Source organism: Ranitomeya variabilis, chromosome 1, assembly GCF_051348905.1.
Source record: "Ranitomeya variabilis isolate aRanVar5 chromosome 1, aRanVar5.hap1, whole genome shotgun sequence".
NCBI classification, from domain to species: domain Eukaryota; kingdom Metazoa; phylum Chordata; class Amphibia; order Anura; family Dendrobatidae; genus Ranitomeya; species Ranitomeya variabilis.
The window spans coordinates 977,833,504-977,852,188 of record NC_135232.1 but is presented as its reverse complement, the minus strand read 5'-3'; the positions used below and the strand labels follow the sequence as shown (position 1 = coordinate 977,852,188).

Below are 18,685 nucleotides of genomic sequence, written 5' to 3'. Positions count from 1 at the left end.
GCACCCCTATTAATCTTAAGCTTAATGTTTTATAAAAATGTTTTTTTTTTGCAACAGCTATTTCAGTTTCATATATCTAATAACTGTTGGACACAGTAATGTTTCTGCCTTGAAATGAGGTTTATTGTACTAACAGAAAATGTGCAATCTGCATTCAAACAAATTTTGACAGGTGCATAAGTATGGGCACCCTTATCATTTTCTTGTTTTAAATACTCCTACCTACTTTTTACTGACTTACTAAAGCACTTTTTTTGGTTTTGTAACCTCATTGAGCTTTGAATTTCATAGCTAGGTGTATGCAATCATGAGAAAAGCTACTTAAAGTGGCCACTTCCAAGTTGTTCTCCTGTTTGAATCTCATCTGAAGAGTGGCATCATGGGCTCCTCAAAACAACTGTCAAATGATCTGAAAACAAAGATTATTCAACATAGTTGTTCAGGGGAAGGATACAAAATGCTGTCTCAGAGGTTTAGCCTGTCAATTTCCACTGTGAGGAACATAGTAAGGAAATGGAAGAACACAGGTACAGTTCTTGTTAAGGCCAGAAGTGGCAGGCCAAGAAAAACATCAGAAAGGCAGAGAAGAAGAATGGTGAGATCAGTCAAGGACAATCCTCAGACCATCTCCAGAGAGCTGCAGCATCAACTTGCTGCAGATGGTGTCACTGTGCATCGGTCAACTATACAACGCACTTTGCACAAGGAGAAGCTGTATGGGAGAGTGATGCGAAAGAAGCCATTTCTGCAAGCACGCCACAAACATAGTCGGCTGAGGTATGCAAAAGCACATTTGGAGAAGCCAATTTATTTTTGGAAGAAGGTCCTGTGGACTCATGAAACCAAGATTGAGTTGTTTGGTAATACAAAAAGGCGTTATGCATGGCGGCAAAAAAACACAGTGCGTTGTATAGTTGACCGATGCACAGTGACACCATCTGCAGCAAGTTGATGCTGCAGCTCTCTGGAGATGATCTGAGGATTGTCCTTGACTGATCTCACCATTCTTCTTCTCTGCCTTTCTGATGTTTTTCTTGGCCTGCCATTTCTGGCCTTAACAAGAACTGTACCTGTGTTCTTCCATTTCCTTACTATGTTCCTCACAGTGGAAATTGACAGGTTAAATCTCTGAGACAGCTTTTTGTATCCTTCCCCTGAACAACTATGTTGAATAATCTTTGTTTTCAGATCATTTGACAGTTGTTTTGAGGAGCCCATGATGACACTCTTCAGAGGAGATTCAAACAGGAGAACAACTTGCAAGTGACCACTTTAAGTAGCTTTTCTCATGATTGCATACACCTAGCTATGAAGTTCAAAGCTCAATGAGGTCACAAAACCAAAAAAAGTGCTTTAGTAAGTCAGTAAAAAGTAGGTAGGAGTATTTAAAACAAGAAAATGATAAGGGTGCCCATACTTATGCACCTGTCAAATTTTGTTTGAATGCAGATTGCACATTTTCTGTTAGTACAATAAACCTCATTTCAAGGCAGAAACATTACTGTGTCCAACAGTTATTAGATATATGAAACTGAAATAGCTGTTGCAAAATAAACCATTTTTTATAAAAGATTAAGCTTAAGATTAATAGGGGTGCCCAAACTTTTTCATATGACTGTACCTATTATTCCCATGTTTGTGCGTTTTAATAGCATATACACTACAAAGATATGCTTTATTGCTATTACATACCCCAATCAGTTTGGATAATATCTTTGAGTGAGTAAACCACTGCTGCTACTTTTGAAGAAAATAAGGAATCAAAAATCTCCAATTTTATGTTTTTGGAGTAATCATTATGGAATTATATGACAAATATATTCTAAAATGTCATTGTGATTTTTTCTTATAGAAACTTGCATTACAGCAGACCTGAATTTTGTTTATGTATCTTATCAAAATGGCTGCTGATCATTATTCACGACACTTTCCACCCTTGTTCATCTCTTGTTTTAAGCAGCTTATTGGTTAATCACGTTACCTTTCATATTTTTGCGTAATCTGATTAGTCGGAGCTCTCACTGTAACTCCAGCCTTTAAACATCTTCAGATACGACATTCAGGCTCATTTTAATTACCGCAAATAAAATAAATTCTTGCCCAAAAATGGTAGTTTTTGGAGAGTGTCTGTATATTTTTGGCAGGTATCCAGGTCGTACTAATGTTGGGCTTAAATAACTTTAGATTTGTGAATGTTGGCAAATAAGAAAATAACATGTATTATAGAGAAACTAACAGTAAATTATTTTATATACCTGAATGTGCACTGGGGAACATATAATAAACTGATATAGTTTATTTTCCCTTTAATTGGTGACAGACCATATATCTGTTATGTCAAGTGGATATCATTATTATTTATTTTAAAGGCTTTGGTGTAAAACTCTACATTGATCTTAAAGATAAAATGATAAAATGATACTTCTACTTTTCCAAATTAATTCACATTAGGATTCAGTTTGTTTTACCTTTTCTTCTTCTTTGAAAATCACTAAATTAGAAAACCTATTTGTACACATTCCAGACAATTACTCAGGAATATCCTTGGGGTGAATGCAATCCTGCATTAGTACTAGCATATGAAGAAGTCTACAGCACTTATGGATGCCTTCAAGAATGCAAGTCATCTTATATACAAAATGAATGTGGATGTTTGCCTTTTCTTCTGCCAGGTATAAGTTATAATTAAAAATAACGCATTTCATTTTAAAAGCCAGATGTAGTATAGCTATAAAGAACGATTGACAGCCTTTTTCAGAGAATTTGAATTATAACACCAAAACTTTCTCTCTAGTCATGGTTAGTGGTTGGGTGAAACAATTTATTCTCAAACCACTGTGTTTTCTCTTTTTAAATCATAATGACAACCCAAAACATCCAAATGACACTAATCAAAAGTTCACATACCCCATTTCTTAATACCGTGTATTGCCCCCTCTAACATCAATGACAGCTTGAAGTCTATTGTGGTAGTTGTGGATGAGGATCTTTATTTTCTCAGATGGTAAAGTCGCCCACTCTGCTTGGCAAAAAGCCTCCAGTTCCTGTAAATTCCTGGGCTGTCTAGCATGAACTGCTCGTTTGAGATCTCCCCAGAGTGACTCAATGATATTGAATTCAGGAGACTGAGATGGCCACTCCAGAACCTTTGTCCTGCTGTAGCCAATGACAGGTCAACTTGTGGCCTTGTGTTTTGGATCGTTGTCATGTTGGAACGTCCAAGTACGTCCCATGCGCAGCTTCTGGGCTGATGAGTGCAAATTTGCCTCCAGTATTTGCTGATAACGTGCTGCATTCATCTTTCTTTCAACTTTGACCAAGTTTCCTGTACCGTGTTTTATGGTAGTAAAGGTGTTCCTTTCATCATAGGCTTTGTTGACCTCTCTCCAAACATAATGTTTATGGTTGTGGCCAAAAAGTTCAATTTTGGTCTCATCACTCCAAATTACCTTGTTCCGGAAGTTTTGAGGCTTGTTTCTGTGTTCTGTAGGTGACATACTTTATGGCATTTGCCTAGCAATAACTTTCTACTGGTGACTTGACCATGCAGCTCATTTTTCTTCAAGTGCCTCCATATTGTGCATCTTGAAACAGCCACACTGCTAGTTTTCAGAGAGTCCTGTGTTTCAGCTGATGTTATTTGTGGGTTTTTCTTTGCATCCCAAACAATTTTCCTGGCAGCTGTGGACAACAATTTTGTTGGTCTACCTGACCTTGGTTTTGTTTTTACAGAGCCCCTGATTTTCCATTTCTAATCACACTGTGAACACTGCTGACTGGCATTATCAATTCCTTGGATATCTTTGTGTATCCCTTTCCTGTTTTATACAGTTCAACTACCTTTTCCCGTAGATCTGTTGACAATTCTTTTGCTTTCCCCATGACTCACACTCCAGAAACATCAGTGGCTGGATGAAAGATGCAATAATTTGTCTGGATCCCAGAAACTCACTCAGCTTTTATGCATATACACTGATTTCAAGTAAACAGGTCACAGGTGAGGATGTTACCTTTTGTAGTCATTAAAACCCATTTGTGTCAACTTCTGTGTATGTTATCAGGCCAAAATCACCAGGGTATGTGAACTTTTGATCAGAGTCATTTGGATGTTTTGGGTTGTCGTTATGATTTAAAAAGAGAAAACACAGTAGTTTGACAATAAATGGCTTTACCCTACCACCATGAGTGGAGAAATTTTGGTGTTAACATCCATATTCTCTAAAAAAAAAAGGCCAGGAAAGAAAAAAATTCTGCAGTGGTATGTAAACAACAGAATATAACTCCAGGTAAATCAGAATTCTGTGAAATTCTGTGTTGTTGCCCTCCTATGGCCCCCTCCATGTGTCCTGGTGTACTGGCCTGTCTCCTGGTAGTGCCTCCAGCCTCTGGACACTATGCTGACACACACAGCAAACCTTCTTGCCACAGCTCGCATTGATGTGCCATCCTGGATGAGCTGCACTACCTGAGCCACTTGTGTGAGTTGCAGAGTCTGTCTCATGCTACCACAAGTGTGATAGCACAACTAACATTCAAAAGTGACCAAAACATCAGCAAGAAAGCATTGGTACTAAGATGTCGTCTGTGGTGCCCACCAGCAGAACCATTCCTTTATTGAGTGTGTCTTGATAATTGTCAATAATTTCCATCTGTGTCTATTCCATTTACACAACAGCATGTGAAATTGATTGCCAAAAAGTTATGCTTCCTAAATGGACAGTTTGATTTCACGGAAGTTTGATTTACTTGGAGTTATATTCTGTTGTTTAAGTGTTCCCCTTATTTTTTTGAGCAGTATATATATATATATATATATATATATATATATATATACAGCTCTGGCAAAATTAATAGACCACCATATGAACACCCTGTCATGGGCAGCCCAGTCTCCAGACCTAAACCCTATTGAAAACCTCTGGAATGTAATGAAGAGGATGATGGATAGTCACAAGCCATCAAACAAAGAAGAACTGCTTACATTTTTGCGCTAGAAGCAGTGTGAAAGACTGGTGGAAAGCATGCCAAGATGCATGAAAGCTGTGATTAAAAATCATGGTTATTCCACAAAATATTGATTTCTGAACTTTTCCTGAGTTAAAACATTAGTATTGTTGTTTCTAAATGATTATGAACATGTTTTCTTTGCATTATTTGAGGTCTGAAGTCACTGTTTTTTTTAAATTTTGACCATTTCTCCTTTTCAGAAAAAAATACTAAATTTATTGCTTGGAAATTCAGAGACATGTTGTCAGAAGTTTGTAGAATAAATGAACAGTTTACATTTTACTCAAAAATATACCTATAAAGAGAAAAATCAAACAAACTGAACATTTTGCAGTGGTCTCTTAATTTTTGCCAGAGCTGTATATATACATACATACATACATACATACACAACATAACAAACGCTGAAGTGCTGTATCTTGATTATACAAATTATATAATGTCATTTTCATGATAGTTCGTATTGTTGTGCGGGCCTGAAATTACCGATCCATTGCCATACATGGTGTGGATTATCCGGGTGTATACATGCATACAGCCATTTAACCTTTTTCATTGTGCTATTGGCTGATGAGTCCTTGGGAAAATGTATATTATTTGCCACAATAGTCTGCTTTGGCCAAAGCCTAATAATGATGAATGCTTTTTAATAAAGGGATCAACCTCCTAAGTTGTCTATATGGGCATGTAGATCATAGAAAGCTGATTAAGATGATACCTTGATATCTGCAATCCGATCCTAACTTATTTACAAATTAAGAAGAATGTGGATTTCTCTGGAATAAGTTATTGGATCGCAGATATCTAGGTATCATTTTGTCCAGCTTTCTGTGACCTACATGCCCATATAGATGACTTAGGAGGGTTATTAACACTTACAAATTCCCTTGACATCTGCGTGACAGGCAGCATTACTTGTCTGATGAAACAAGGCAGGTAAAGTACACTTTTTTTCTTTATAGGTTTTGGGAAAGAATGTGATCTTCATCGTTTCTATAACTGTGTATACCCTACACTTTGTAAGTTGTATTGAATGTATTTATTTGCGTACTATAGTATTTTTACTATAAATACTCGTACATGCATGAGGCAGATAGGGGACTTGGTTGAGAAAGAAGTGATGGTAAATGATGCAGCAACTATGTAAATATTTAATGTACTAGGAATGAGTAATAGGTGATGATGTCTGATGAAATGCCTGATTTTCTTGGAAATCTGGGTGATTGATGTTTTGAAGACTAGTCACGTGGTGAACAGTTGATTGCCATATCAGCTTTATGTTAAAAGGTGATCTTAATATATACTTACCTTGAAATGTCTTCACATCCTGTTCCGTCCAGATGTGTCCAGATTCCAGAATTCCAAGTGGCAGAAGTTCACCGACCGCCATATTGGGACACCCAAGTGATGAGTGTCTCAATATGGAAACTGCTGGTGGTACCAGCCTCTTCTGCGGTACCACCAGCGGAACACCGTCGCACCACACACACACACTGTATGCGTCGTACGCACCACACACACAGACACACTGTATACGCTGTACGCACCACACACACACACACTGTATGCGCCATACGCAATACACACACACAGACACACTGTATATGCTGTACGCACCACACACACACACTGTATGCGCCATACGCAACACACACACAGACACACTGTATACGCTGTACGCACCACACACACACACTGTATGTGCCGTACGCACCACACACACACACTTTATATACGCCATACGCACCACACACACACACACACACACACACACACTGTATATGCTGTACGCATCACACACAAACACACTGTATATGCCGTACACACACACACAGCGCACAGGGGTGAGAGAGACAGAGCACAAGGGGGGAGACAGCTTAAACAGGACAGCACATGAGGGAAGAACACAGCATAGGAAGGAGAGAGACAGCACATGGGGTAGACAGGTCAAAGAAGAGAGCACAGATGGGAGAAGTCAGCACATGGGGAAAGAGAGAGTGGATAGGTGGGTGAGCACATGGGGGGAGATTCTCAACGCTGCAAAGCCTGCCTCCATCGTGACATTACCCCCTCACATCGGGCCTCCATCTAGTGTATATACACTGTATAATATCTAGTCCCTATTCATAGTACAGTCCAGTAACTCACAGGATGAGTATTCATCTACTACTAATTGCTGAGTTCAGAAATTTCCGGACTTTCTTGATTGTAACTGTTCATATTTTTTTTCTTTAACAAAGAAAACTTAGACAAGAGAAAGGATATGCACACCAATGGGATCAACCATCAAAAATTACAACTTTATTTGTAGAAAAAAGCACAACAGAGCAAAACCAAACATTTAAAAACATTTAAAAACCAAGAAAATGGCACATGGCTGATAAGACACATGCACCCCCCCCAGGCAATTGGAAATAAATATCTTAGAGCACCAAGCAAAACAAGGTATATTCATTCAAGAGGTCTATATACATATATAAACATATGCACAAGTGAACACCACTCTGCTACCAGCTATACTCTATGTGCACTGATCAATCACTCACAGATAGGCACAAAAAATATATGAAGCCTTAAGTCCCATACCCTGGACCCATTCATCCTGTGCAATAGGTCTCATTGCACAAGAAACTATCTGGTAACCTGAATATATTACTCAAGGGTCCGGGAAAAGAGCGACACAAGAGCCGAACAAAGATGCGGTAGCCCAATAGTAAAAGCTTGTGCTGGTGCTGGGGGGGACTGAGGCCCCACGCGTATCGACGCTATAGAAGCGTCTTCATCAGGGGAATGTGAAGCAGATATTTATTTCCAATTGCCTGGGGGGGTGCATGTGTCTTATCAGCCATGTGCCATTTTCTTGGTTTTTGAAATGTTTTTAAATGTTTGGTTTTGCTCTGTTGTGCTTTTTTCTACAAATAAAGTTGTAATTTTTGATGGTTGATCCCATTGGTGTGCATATCCTTTCTCTTGTCTAAGTTTTCAATTGTCTTACTTATATGCATATGGTTGATCCCTGATTCACTTGTGTCTGTGGTGCCCGCTACCCCCTTTTTCTTTAACAAAGGTGATAACGACAGACAGATAACATTTTCAGGAACAATAAACAACCCTGCAGGGAAAAAGGAATGATTTATATTATACTGTTAATATAATGTATATAGGTTATAATCAGGGCCGGACTGGCCATCTGACAATTCTGGTAAATACCAGAAGGGCCTGTCTGGTCGTGGGCCGCCTTGTCTTCTACATTGTTAACAGAATCGGTGTTCTCAATACACCCATACTATTAAGAGTTGTGACGGAGCACAAAGTCACTGACTCCATCACTTACCCCAGTAGGCCACGGGAATCATTAGAAATATTGGTCTTGTAGTAAATCTTGCTTTCCTCCATCCAGGGTAATAGTAGTAATATATCCCATCTGGTGCTCGGGGATGGGGACAGCATGGGTCTGTATGAGTTTAAATGCCAGGGCTGAATTTCAGTCCTAGTCCATACCTGGTTATAATACACACAATAATACATTTACTGTGTAATGTACAGCAATAACTACAATCACAAAAGCCCATACGCATTTCCCCTAGATCAAAAACATAAAGACAAAAAGGTCCATTATTCTAATGGCTAGTTTTCATTCCTGAGTGATGTCAGATAATTATTTTTTACTTTATTTGCATTTTTTCAATCATTTGGGGACTTGAACTTGCAACCATATTCTACATAGCTGCCAGGATAATTCATCAACACTCCATGATTCCCAAAAATTTACTTGGAATCATTTAAAAAAAGTTCCCTTGTCTAGATATTGCCATTACATACTTGTTATGGTGCCCCAAAGAAGAATCTTAATTAATTTAAAGAATGTCTAATGTGTCAAGTGCTGGCGGTCACACATGCTAACTCTGTCTGCTCGGATTCACTTGTTCAATGGTGTTGAGGTAATTATTAATGTGAGTGTCTGAGGTTGTGGGTCGTAATAATCACCTAGGCAGGTGATGCAATTAGTTTTATTTCTTCAGTCCACAGTCTTACAGCAACTCCAGGTAAATGGCCATAGGAATATAGGAACAATACAATGGGTACGGAAAGTATTCAGATCCCTTTAAATTGTTTACTCTTTTTTTCTTTGCAGCCATTTAGTAAATTCAAAAAAGTTCCCTTTTTTCTCATTAATGTACACTCTGCACCCCATCTTGACTGAAAAAAAACAGAAATGTAGTAATTTTTACAAATTTATTAATAAAGCAAAGCTGAAATATCACATGGTCATAAGTATTCAGACCCTTTGCTTGGCATTGAGTAGCAGCATCCTTTTGAGCTAGTATAGCCATGAGTCTTCTTGGGTATGATACCTAATCGCATTCCACGGCGATTAGGGATCAGCTGACGCCGCACAGTCTGAAGAAGGCAGAGATGAGTGAGAGGCGAAGATATGCACTGCGCATGGCCACGAATCCCAGCCCCGCAGTGAGAATAAATCAGAAGACACTGCGGGGTAGGATCTCGGGCAGCGCGGCCGCACAGGCGCAGTCAGCCTGACATCAAATGTCGCTAACTGCGCATGCCCAAGGGATAACATAACAGCGCAGGCTCTGGGACAGATTCAAACAACGCTGAGGGGGCGGCGCACAGCACCAAGGGGGTATGAATGACGGCTGTGCTGCGTCTGATTAGGAATGAAAGTCCCGCCTCCCGGACAGTTTCACGGTATGAGGGGGCACATTTTATAAGGGTTTATTTTGGCATGTGCAAGGAGCATAACTAAAAGAGCCACCTTGTCCAAATGCAGCATTAGTGCTGCACAAGGTGGCTGTTTTAGTTACAAACGCCTGAGGGGGTGACAGGTTCCCTTTAAATTTGCAAAAATGTCTACCTTTCTGGTTTTTTTTTCAGTGATGATGGGGTGCAGAGTGTACATTAATGTGAAAAAATGAACTTTTTTGAATTTACCAAATGGCTGCAATGAAATAAAGAGTGAAAATTTTAATAGGGTATGAATTATTTCCGTATTCCCTGTACGTCTGGCATAATTAAGAATAAATGCTTCTGGTCATCCTTCTCCACTTGCCAGGGACAAGCCATCAGCATTTCTTTCATCACAGACAAGGATGTTAGAGGTTTCACCTTCTTGAGAACAAAACTTTGTATCATCCAGTTTCCTCAAAGCATATTCTATGTCTGCCTTCTGAATTAACTCCACAATCCCCATTTGATCCTTGTGTACATCAGCATAGCAGACATCTCCAACTTCTCTCATATGATCTTTCAGATCCTGCCAACTCCTCAATGGGGGAAGCCCTGAGACGAGAACTCTGTGTTCACTTTGACGGGGCAGGTGTCTGTTCCTTCCACAGGGTCATTCATATCCTCCCCCTGATCCTGGGTTCGACCTGGGAAACTCCACATATAACTGATGAGAACTGAACTCGAATCCATTGCATCCAATCATGGTATCCTCCGCATTCCACAGATCCTGGAAGCTGATGAAGGCAAACGATGCGGTGCCTCTCTCTTGTGATTCTTCAGCTCGATGATACGGATCCTTGTCTTCGGGTTAAGACATTTGCCCAGTGGCACACCAACACTGTCTATAGGCTGTTCTCCAGCAAAACATCTACTGTTAAGTGCCACACTACTCCTACATCCACCATTCTATGACTGTAACCCAAGTCTAAATGTAGTCGGGCCCTCCTAACTTTCAGAGATTCACCTCTAGCTACGTTGACTAACATATGGCTGGCGGGAAAAATACATTGGTCGTCCGGTACTAGATGTTCTTTGATCAAAATGACTGAGACTCCAGAGTCACGGCACCCCCTCAGCCTCCACGCCCTCTACCCAGACTGGCTGCAGATGCTGGTTTATGGTTGCTGATATGTCCTATCTAGTCCAGGACACTTGTCCTTGTACCAAACATGCCTCTTCCTCTTCTGGTTGTGTTAGTGGGATCGTCTCACCCCCAGCATTCCAGACCCATTGCAGCACAGTGTTCACTGGTTGGTGATGCGGATGATGTAGGCTAGAATGTTCCTGGCATTCCCTGGCAAAGTGTCCCACGCATCCACAGATATGGAAACTTAACCCCCCTCGGCTTGATGAGGACCGTACTTGGGGGTTGGGAAACCTCCTCCTCTTTGTGAAGTTTGGTGAAGTCTGAAATCCCCACAGTTCCTCTTCTTGCTGGTCCATGGGTCTCACCGACCTCCATGTAAGCCCCTGTTTCCAACTCACTGGGGCTGTCCTTCCATGTAGCCCAGGTCAATTGGCAGACTAATCATCAGCCAGTCTTGCAGCATCATTCAGACTGAGTTGTTTTCTATCCACCATCCTTTAAGTCACCTGGGAGCTTAGACATACATTGTTCCTGCATTAATATATCCAAGACATATTCTGCTTTCCAAGCCCCCAGTCTTTCTATCCACCGAGTGCATGACGTACAGTGGGGCAAAAAAGTATTTAGTCAGTCAGCAATAGTGCAAGTTCCACCACTTAAAAAGATGAGAGGCGTCTGTAATTTACATCATAGGTAGACCTCAACTATGGGAGACAAACTGAGAAAAAAAAATCCAGAAAATCACATTGTCTGTTTTTTTATCATTTTATTTGCATATTATGGTGGAAAATAAGTATTTGGTCAGAAACAAAATTTCATCTCAATACTTTGTAATATATCCTTTGTTGGCAATGACAGAGGTCAAACGTTTTCTGTAAGTCTTCACAAGGTTGCCACACACTGTTGTTGGTAAGTTGGCCCATTCCTCCATGCAGATCTCCTCTAGAGCAGTGATGTTTTTGGCTTTTCGCTTGGCAACACGGACTTTCAACTCCCTCCAAAGGTTTTCTATAGGGTTGAGATCTGGAGACTGGCTAGGCCACTCCAGGACCTTGAAATGCTTCTTACGAAGCCACTCCTTCGTTGCCCTGGCGGTGTGCTTTGGATCATTGTCATGTTGAAAGACCCAGCCACATTTCATCTTCAATGCCCTTGCTGATGGAAGGAGGTTTGCACTCAAAATCTCACGATACATGGCCCCATTCATTCTTTCATGTACCCGGATCAGTCGTCCTGGCCCCTTTGCAGAGAAACAGCCCCAAAGCATGATGTTTCCACCACCATGCTTTACAGTAGGTATGGTGTTTGATGGATGCAACTCAGAATTCTTTTTCCTCCAAACACGACAAGTTGTGTTTCTACCAAACAGTTCCAGTTTGGTTTCATCAGACCATAGGACATTCTCCCAAAACTCCTCTGGATCATCGAAATGCTCTCTAGCAAACTTCAGACGGGCCCGGACATGTACTGGCTTAAGCAGTGGGACACGTCTGGCACTGCAGGATCTGAGTCCATGGTGGCATAGTGTGTTACTTATGGTAGGCCTTGTTACATTGGTCCCAGCTCTCTGCAGTTCGTTCACTAGGTCCCCCCACGTGGTTCTGGGATTTTTGCTCACCGTTCTTGTGATCATTCTGACCCCACGGGGTGGGATTTTCCGTGGAGCCCCAGATCGAGGGAGATTATCAGTGGTCTTGTATGTCTTCCATTTTCTAATTATTGCTCCCACTGTTGATTTCTTCACTCCAAGCTGGTTGGCTATTGCAGATTCAGTCTTCCCAGCCTGGTGCAGGGCTACAATTTTGTTTCTGGTGTCCTTTGACAGCTCTTTGGTCTTCACCATAGTGGAGTTTGGAGTCAGACTGTTTGAGGGTGTGCACAGGTGTCTTTTTATACTGATAACAAGTTTAAACAGGAGCCATTACTACAGGTAATGAGTGGAGGAAAGAGGAGACTCTTAAAGAAGAAGTTACAGGTCTGTGAGAGCCAGAAATCTTGATTGTTTGTTTCTGACCAAATACTTATTTTCCACCATAAAATGCAAATAAAATGCTAAAAAAACAGACAATGTGATTTTCTGGATTTTTTTTTCTCAGTTTGTCTCCCATAGTTGAGGTCTACCTATGATGTAAATTACAGACGCCTCTCATCTTTTTAAGTGGTGGAACTTGCACTATTGCTGACTGACTAAATACTTTTTTGCCCCACTGTATGATGCACGTGTAAAACGGGTTTGTCAGTCTCCCAAAATTTCCTCCTGTAGGTATCAGGCATGACGGCATACTTCTCTAGTAATGCACTATGAATGGTAGAGTAACATCTCTAATAACCAGATGAAAAGTTATTAAAAGCTTCTCTTGCTCTTCCGGTAAGGCCAACACTCAAAAATCTCAGCTAGTCACTGACTGACACCTCATGCTGCAGGTAGAGGTTTTCAAATAACCAGAGATGTTCATCAATATCCGAGGTGTCATCATTGAATTGTAATATGTCTCAGTACCTTAAAGATGCGGGCCCCTCTCTTCTGTTATCCATTGTCATCTGCGGTGAGGCGAGTGGGAGTAGATATGTGCTTACCACTGCCACTGGCTCTATCTCAGTGGCCCTCTCTCCTAGCACAGCCAGCATCCACATCAACTCAGTCAGTTGATCCTTTGCCATCTAGATGACAGCCCTCAGCTCTGGTCCCTCCCAAGAGCTGCCGTCCTCCACATCTGAACTGACCACCACTGTGGGTGTTCTCGGTCCCACTCGGCCAAAGCACTGAATTAAGGTCACACGGTTGTCCTACAGCAACCACCGTAGCTCTCTCCCAGAGCAAAGGACTCTCAGCTTCTCCTTCTTGAGCCTCTTGTACAGTAGATGGATTCTGCCATCTCTTCTGCCAAGTCACCAATCAGTAAATTTACCCGGTAAGCTGTCCATAGATAGGTGATCCCACTGATGCCACCACTTGTGAAGATCTGATGTTGTGGGTTGTAATAATAACCTTGGCAGGTTAATATTTCAATTAGTTTTATTTCTTCCATCCACGGTCTTACAGCAACTTAAGTAAATGGTCACAGTGAGATGGTCCCAGTCCACAAGATCCCAACCCAGGGTCAGTAGTTCCACTGGCCCTGTACCAGGTGATACCCACTGTGTTAGGGTTGACGGATTGCACTAAATAAAAAAATTAAATATGAAAGTAAAGTGCAATCGCAACCTGGGGTCCAGCGTGCAGAGAAGAACCCTGCTGCTAGTGTGAGTAATGATGGAACACAACAGCAAGCATTACCTTGAACACACATTGTGTTAACGCCACTCAGTGTGAACGGAACACTGAGTACCAACTCAGTTACTTCACCGAGAGGTACGGTACCAGTATGCGAAGTGCTATACCCTGTTAGCATCACAGGGATAATAGCATGTGGATTGGGCTAGCTCTGCAACTAAACAGTGTTAACCACACACACGAATAAAGCAGATGCTGAGCCAAGAGAGAGCTCTTTGACGCTAGGTACAATACCCTGTCGCTTACACCGAGAAGTATAGCAGAAGGGTTGAACTTGCTCTGTAACTGAACTGTACTAATCGCGCAGATGTATGAAACAGATGCTAAGCCAAGCGGCTAGTTACCCCAGTCTTGACACTACTGAACCGGCACCCTAAGCATGTAGCAAACCAGAGGCCCCATCACATAGCCAATGGTACGAAATCGCATAAGTGTGCAACCTGCCTGCCAATGTGTACAAACTCTGAGCAAAGACACACACACACAAACATGGAGACAGAGGGAAAGAGTAGCCACCCACATACAACAAACATAAATGACACTAGCACGCCCACGTGCGCCGCTGAGAACCTTTTATATGCCAGGCTCCACCCCAAGCACTCATGCCCAGTTGGTCGAGACATCGCCTGCGGGCCAATGAGGAGCTGCCACATCACCAGAGCAGCTAACGTCTGACCACCAATAAGAGGATGTCACATCATGGACATGCTCATAAAGGTGATCTCTGGACTTAGACTCCAGAGCGCAAGGCTCCACCTGCATATCACTGGTTACCATAGACTTGGCTGGAAAGCCAGCAGTAACCAAACGTGTACCATGAGCCTGAGAAAGATGCTGGGACTGACGTCTGTGCTGAGCAGCAACCGCATCAGCCAGACCCGAATGGGAGACCACAGCTCCAGACAATGCTTAGGATCTACCCTGCACAGTGGGAGAATCCCAATGCCGAACACACTGTCACCCAACTTTTGGTTAATGTAGCTTCTGCTCACCAGACCTGGATGCAGTAAGTGAACTTTCTTAGAGTAAGTAGCACGAATTTCATGATCTAGCACAAAGATGTATTATTTATTCTTTTACCTATAAACTGTAAGTAGTTTTACTGTATGTGGTTAGACTATATTATTATTATTATTATTATTTATTGTTATAGCGCCATTTATTCCATGGCGCTTTACAAGTGAGGAGGGGTATACATAATAACAAGTACAATAATCTTGAACAATACAAGTCATAACTGGTACAGTAGGAGAGAGGACCCTGCCCGCGAAGGCTCACAATCTACAAGGGATGGGTGAGAATACAGTAGGTGAGGGTAGAGCTGGTCATGCAGCGGTTTGGTCGATCGGTGGTTACTGCAGGTTGTAGGCTTGTCGGAAGAGGTGGGTCTTCAGATTCTTTTTGAAGGTTTCGATGGTGGGCGAGAGTCTGATGTGTTGTGGTAGAGGGTTCCAGAGTAGGGGTGATACGCGAGAGAAATCTTGTATGCGATTGTGGGAAGAGGAGATAAGAGGGGAGTAGAGAAGGAGATCTTGTGACGATCGGAGGTTGCGTGTAGGAAAGTACCGGGAGATGAGGTCGCAGATGTAAGGAGGAGACAGGTTGTGGATGGCTTTGTACGTCATGGTTAGGGTTTTGTACTGGAGTCTCTGGGCAATGGGGAGCCAGTGAAGGGATTGACAGAGGGGAGAGGCCGGAGAATAGCGGGGGGACAGGTGGATTAGTCGGGCAGCAGAGTTTAGAATAGATTGGAGGGGTGCGAGAGTGTTTGAGGGGAGGCCACAGAGCAGAAGGTTGCAGTAGTCAAGGCGAGAGATGATGAGGGCATGGACTAGGGTTTTTGCAGATTCTTGGTTGAGGAATGAACGGATTCGTGCAATATTTTTGAGTTGAAGTCGGCAGGAAGTGGAAAGGGCTTGGATATGTGGTTTGAAGGAGAGATCAGCGTCAAGGATTACCCCGAGGCAGCGAGCTTGTGGGACTGGGGAGAGTGGGCAGCCATTTACTGTAATGGATAGGTTCGTTGGGGGGGTCACGTGAGATGGGGGAAAGATGATGAATTCTGTTTTGTCCATGTTAAGTTTCAGAAATCTAGCGGAGAAGAAGGATGAAATAGTGGACAGACATTGAGGGATTCTGGTTAGTAGGGAGGTGATATCTGGTCCAGAGATGTAGATCTGTGTGTCATCAGCATAGAGGTGATACTGAAAGCCATGAGATTCTATGAGCTGTCCCAGGCCAAAGGTGTAAATGGAGAAGAGCAGGGGCCCAAGGACTGAACCTTGTGGGACTCCGACAGAGAGGGGGCGAGGTGAGGAGGTGGTGTGTGAGTGGAAGACGCTGAATGTCCGGTCTGTTAGGTATGATGAGATCCAGGATAGGGCCAAGTCTGTGATGCCAAGGGATGAGAGGGTCTGTAATAATAGGGAATGGTCCACTGTGTCAAAGGCAGCCGACAGGTCGAGGAGGAGGAGAACAGAGTAGTGTCGCTTGCTCTTGGCGGTTAAGAGGTCATTGGTGACCTTAGTTAGGGCAGTTTCAGTGGAATGGTGTGACCGGAAGCCAGATTGTAAGCGGTCAAAGAGGGAGCAAGAAGAGAGATGGGAGGACAGTTCAAGGTAGACGTGTTGTTCCAGTAGTTTTGAGGCATAGGGGAGAAGTGATATAGGGCGATAGCTAGATACAGAGGATGGGTCAAGAGAGGGCTTTTTGAGGATAGGTGTGATGGAGGCATGTTTAAAGCTTGAGGGGAAAACACCAGTTGTTAGTGATAGGTTGAAGAGATGGGTTAGGGTTGGGATGAAGATTGTGGTGAGGTTTGGGATGAGGTGGGATGGGAGCGGGTCAAGTGCACAGGTGGTGAGATGCGATCTTGAGAGTAGAGTGGCGAGTTGATCTTCTGTAATGGTGGAGTAGTTGGTTTTGGAGGTGGAGGGTAGGGAAGTTGGGAGGAAGGGCTCTGGGGCTTGTTGACCAAAACTGTCTCTGATGTTATCAATCTTCTGCTTGAAGAATGAGGCAAAGTCTTCAGCAGAGATAAGTGGGGAGAGAGGAGGTGCTGGGGGACGGAGGAGAGAATTGAAGGTGTTGAATAACTGTTTAGGGTTGTGAGACAGGGAGGATATGAGAGATGAGAAGTAGGTTTGTTTAGCTGTGGCGAGTGCAGTCTTGAAAGTAGTGAGGGACTGTTTGAATGCGATTAAGTGGTCGTTGGAGTGGGATCTTTTCCATCTGCGCTCAGCAGCCCTGGAAGCTCGCCTCAGTTCCTTGGTCAGGCTGGTGTGCCAGGGCTGTCTGTTGATTTTGCGAGCTTTGGTATGTGTAAGTGGGGCAGCATATTCCAAGGCTACAGCTATTGTGGTGTTATATAGAGCGGCAGCGTCATCCGCATTGTGTATGGAACTTATGTCTGTGAGAGGGAGGAGGGATTCAGAGAATGAATGTAGGTCAAGATGTTTAAGATTTCTGCGAGGGTGTGAAAGTTTGTGGGGTGGGGACTCTAGACATGGAGTGGAGAGAGATGAGAATGTGAGAAGGTTGTGGTCAGAGAGAGGAAGAGGCGAGTTAGAGAGGTTAGATAGGGAGCAGAGGCGGGTGAAGATGAGGTCCAGTGTGTGACCATCTTTGTGAGTGGCTGCAGAAGACCATTGAGTGAGGCCGAAGGAGGAAGAGAGAGATAGAAGTTTAGTGGCAGCTGAGAGGGAAGTGTCAATGGGTATGTTGAAATCGCCCATGATGATAGTGGGGATGTCCGCAGAAAGGAAATGAAGTAGCCAGGTGGTGAAGTGGTCAAAGAAGGTGGTGGCTGGCCCTGGGGGGCGGTAAATAACAGCCAGTTGGAGGTTGGAGGGGGAGTAGATGCGCACAGAGTGCACCTCAAAGGAAGGGAGGGTAACAGAGGGTGGCAGTGGGATTGGGGTGAAGGAGCAGTTATCTGACAGGAGAAAACCAACTCCTCCACCATGCTTGCTGCTGGGGCGGGGTGTGTGAGAAAGGTGGAAGCCACCGTAAGAGAGTGCAGCAGGGGAGGCCGTGTCAGAAGGGGTGAGCCAGGTTTCGGTGATGGCGAGGAAGGAAAGTTTGGTAGTAACAAAAAGATCATGGATGTAGGAAAGCTTGTTACAGACAGAGCGAGCGTTCCACAGAGCTCCTGTTAGTGGGACTGGGGAAGCGGGGGCTGGGCGAATGGGTATAAGGTTAGAGAGGTTACGGAAGTTTGTGATGGAGCGTGGATGGGAGGTAGAAATGACTGTGGTAATATGGTGAGGAGGACCAGGATTTGGAGAGATATCACCAGCAGTGAGAAGGAGCAGAGATAGTGTTAGCAGGTGGGAGCAGGAGAGAGCGTGAGGGGGCTGCCTGTGCTTTGAGACAGAGGATTGTATGTTAAGGAACAGTTCTGAGGAGGAGGTGAGATGGATGGGGAGGATTGAAGAGGAGATGAACAGTTCCTTACTTGGTGTGGGGATTGGGGGAGGTTGCAGAAAGTGAAAGATTATAGGGGTAAAAGTGACAACAAACAGAAACATTGTTTGCAGTGACTGGCCAGTTACCTTCAGGTTCAATTC

At 43.1% G+C, this 18,685-nt stretch overlaps 1 protein-coding gene across 1 annotated transcript in view; it reads left to right on the top strand.

Annotated features, from left to right (window-relative positions):
• The window catches only part of ASIC5 (acid sensing ion channel subunit family member 5), a 72,341-nt gene that overhangs the window by 37,204 nt on the left and 16,452 nt on the right, over positions 1-18,685 (top strand). Inside the window, exons 6-7 of the mRNA XM_077282188.1 lie at positions 2,525-2,672; positions 5,970-6,026. Coding sequence (XP_077138303.1) covers positions 2,525-2,672; positions 5,970-6,026 — 205 coding nt within the window. The remainder of the gene's footprint in view (positions 1-2,524; positions 2,673-5,969; positions 6,027-18,685) is intronic.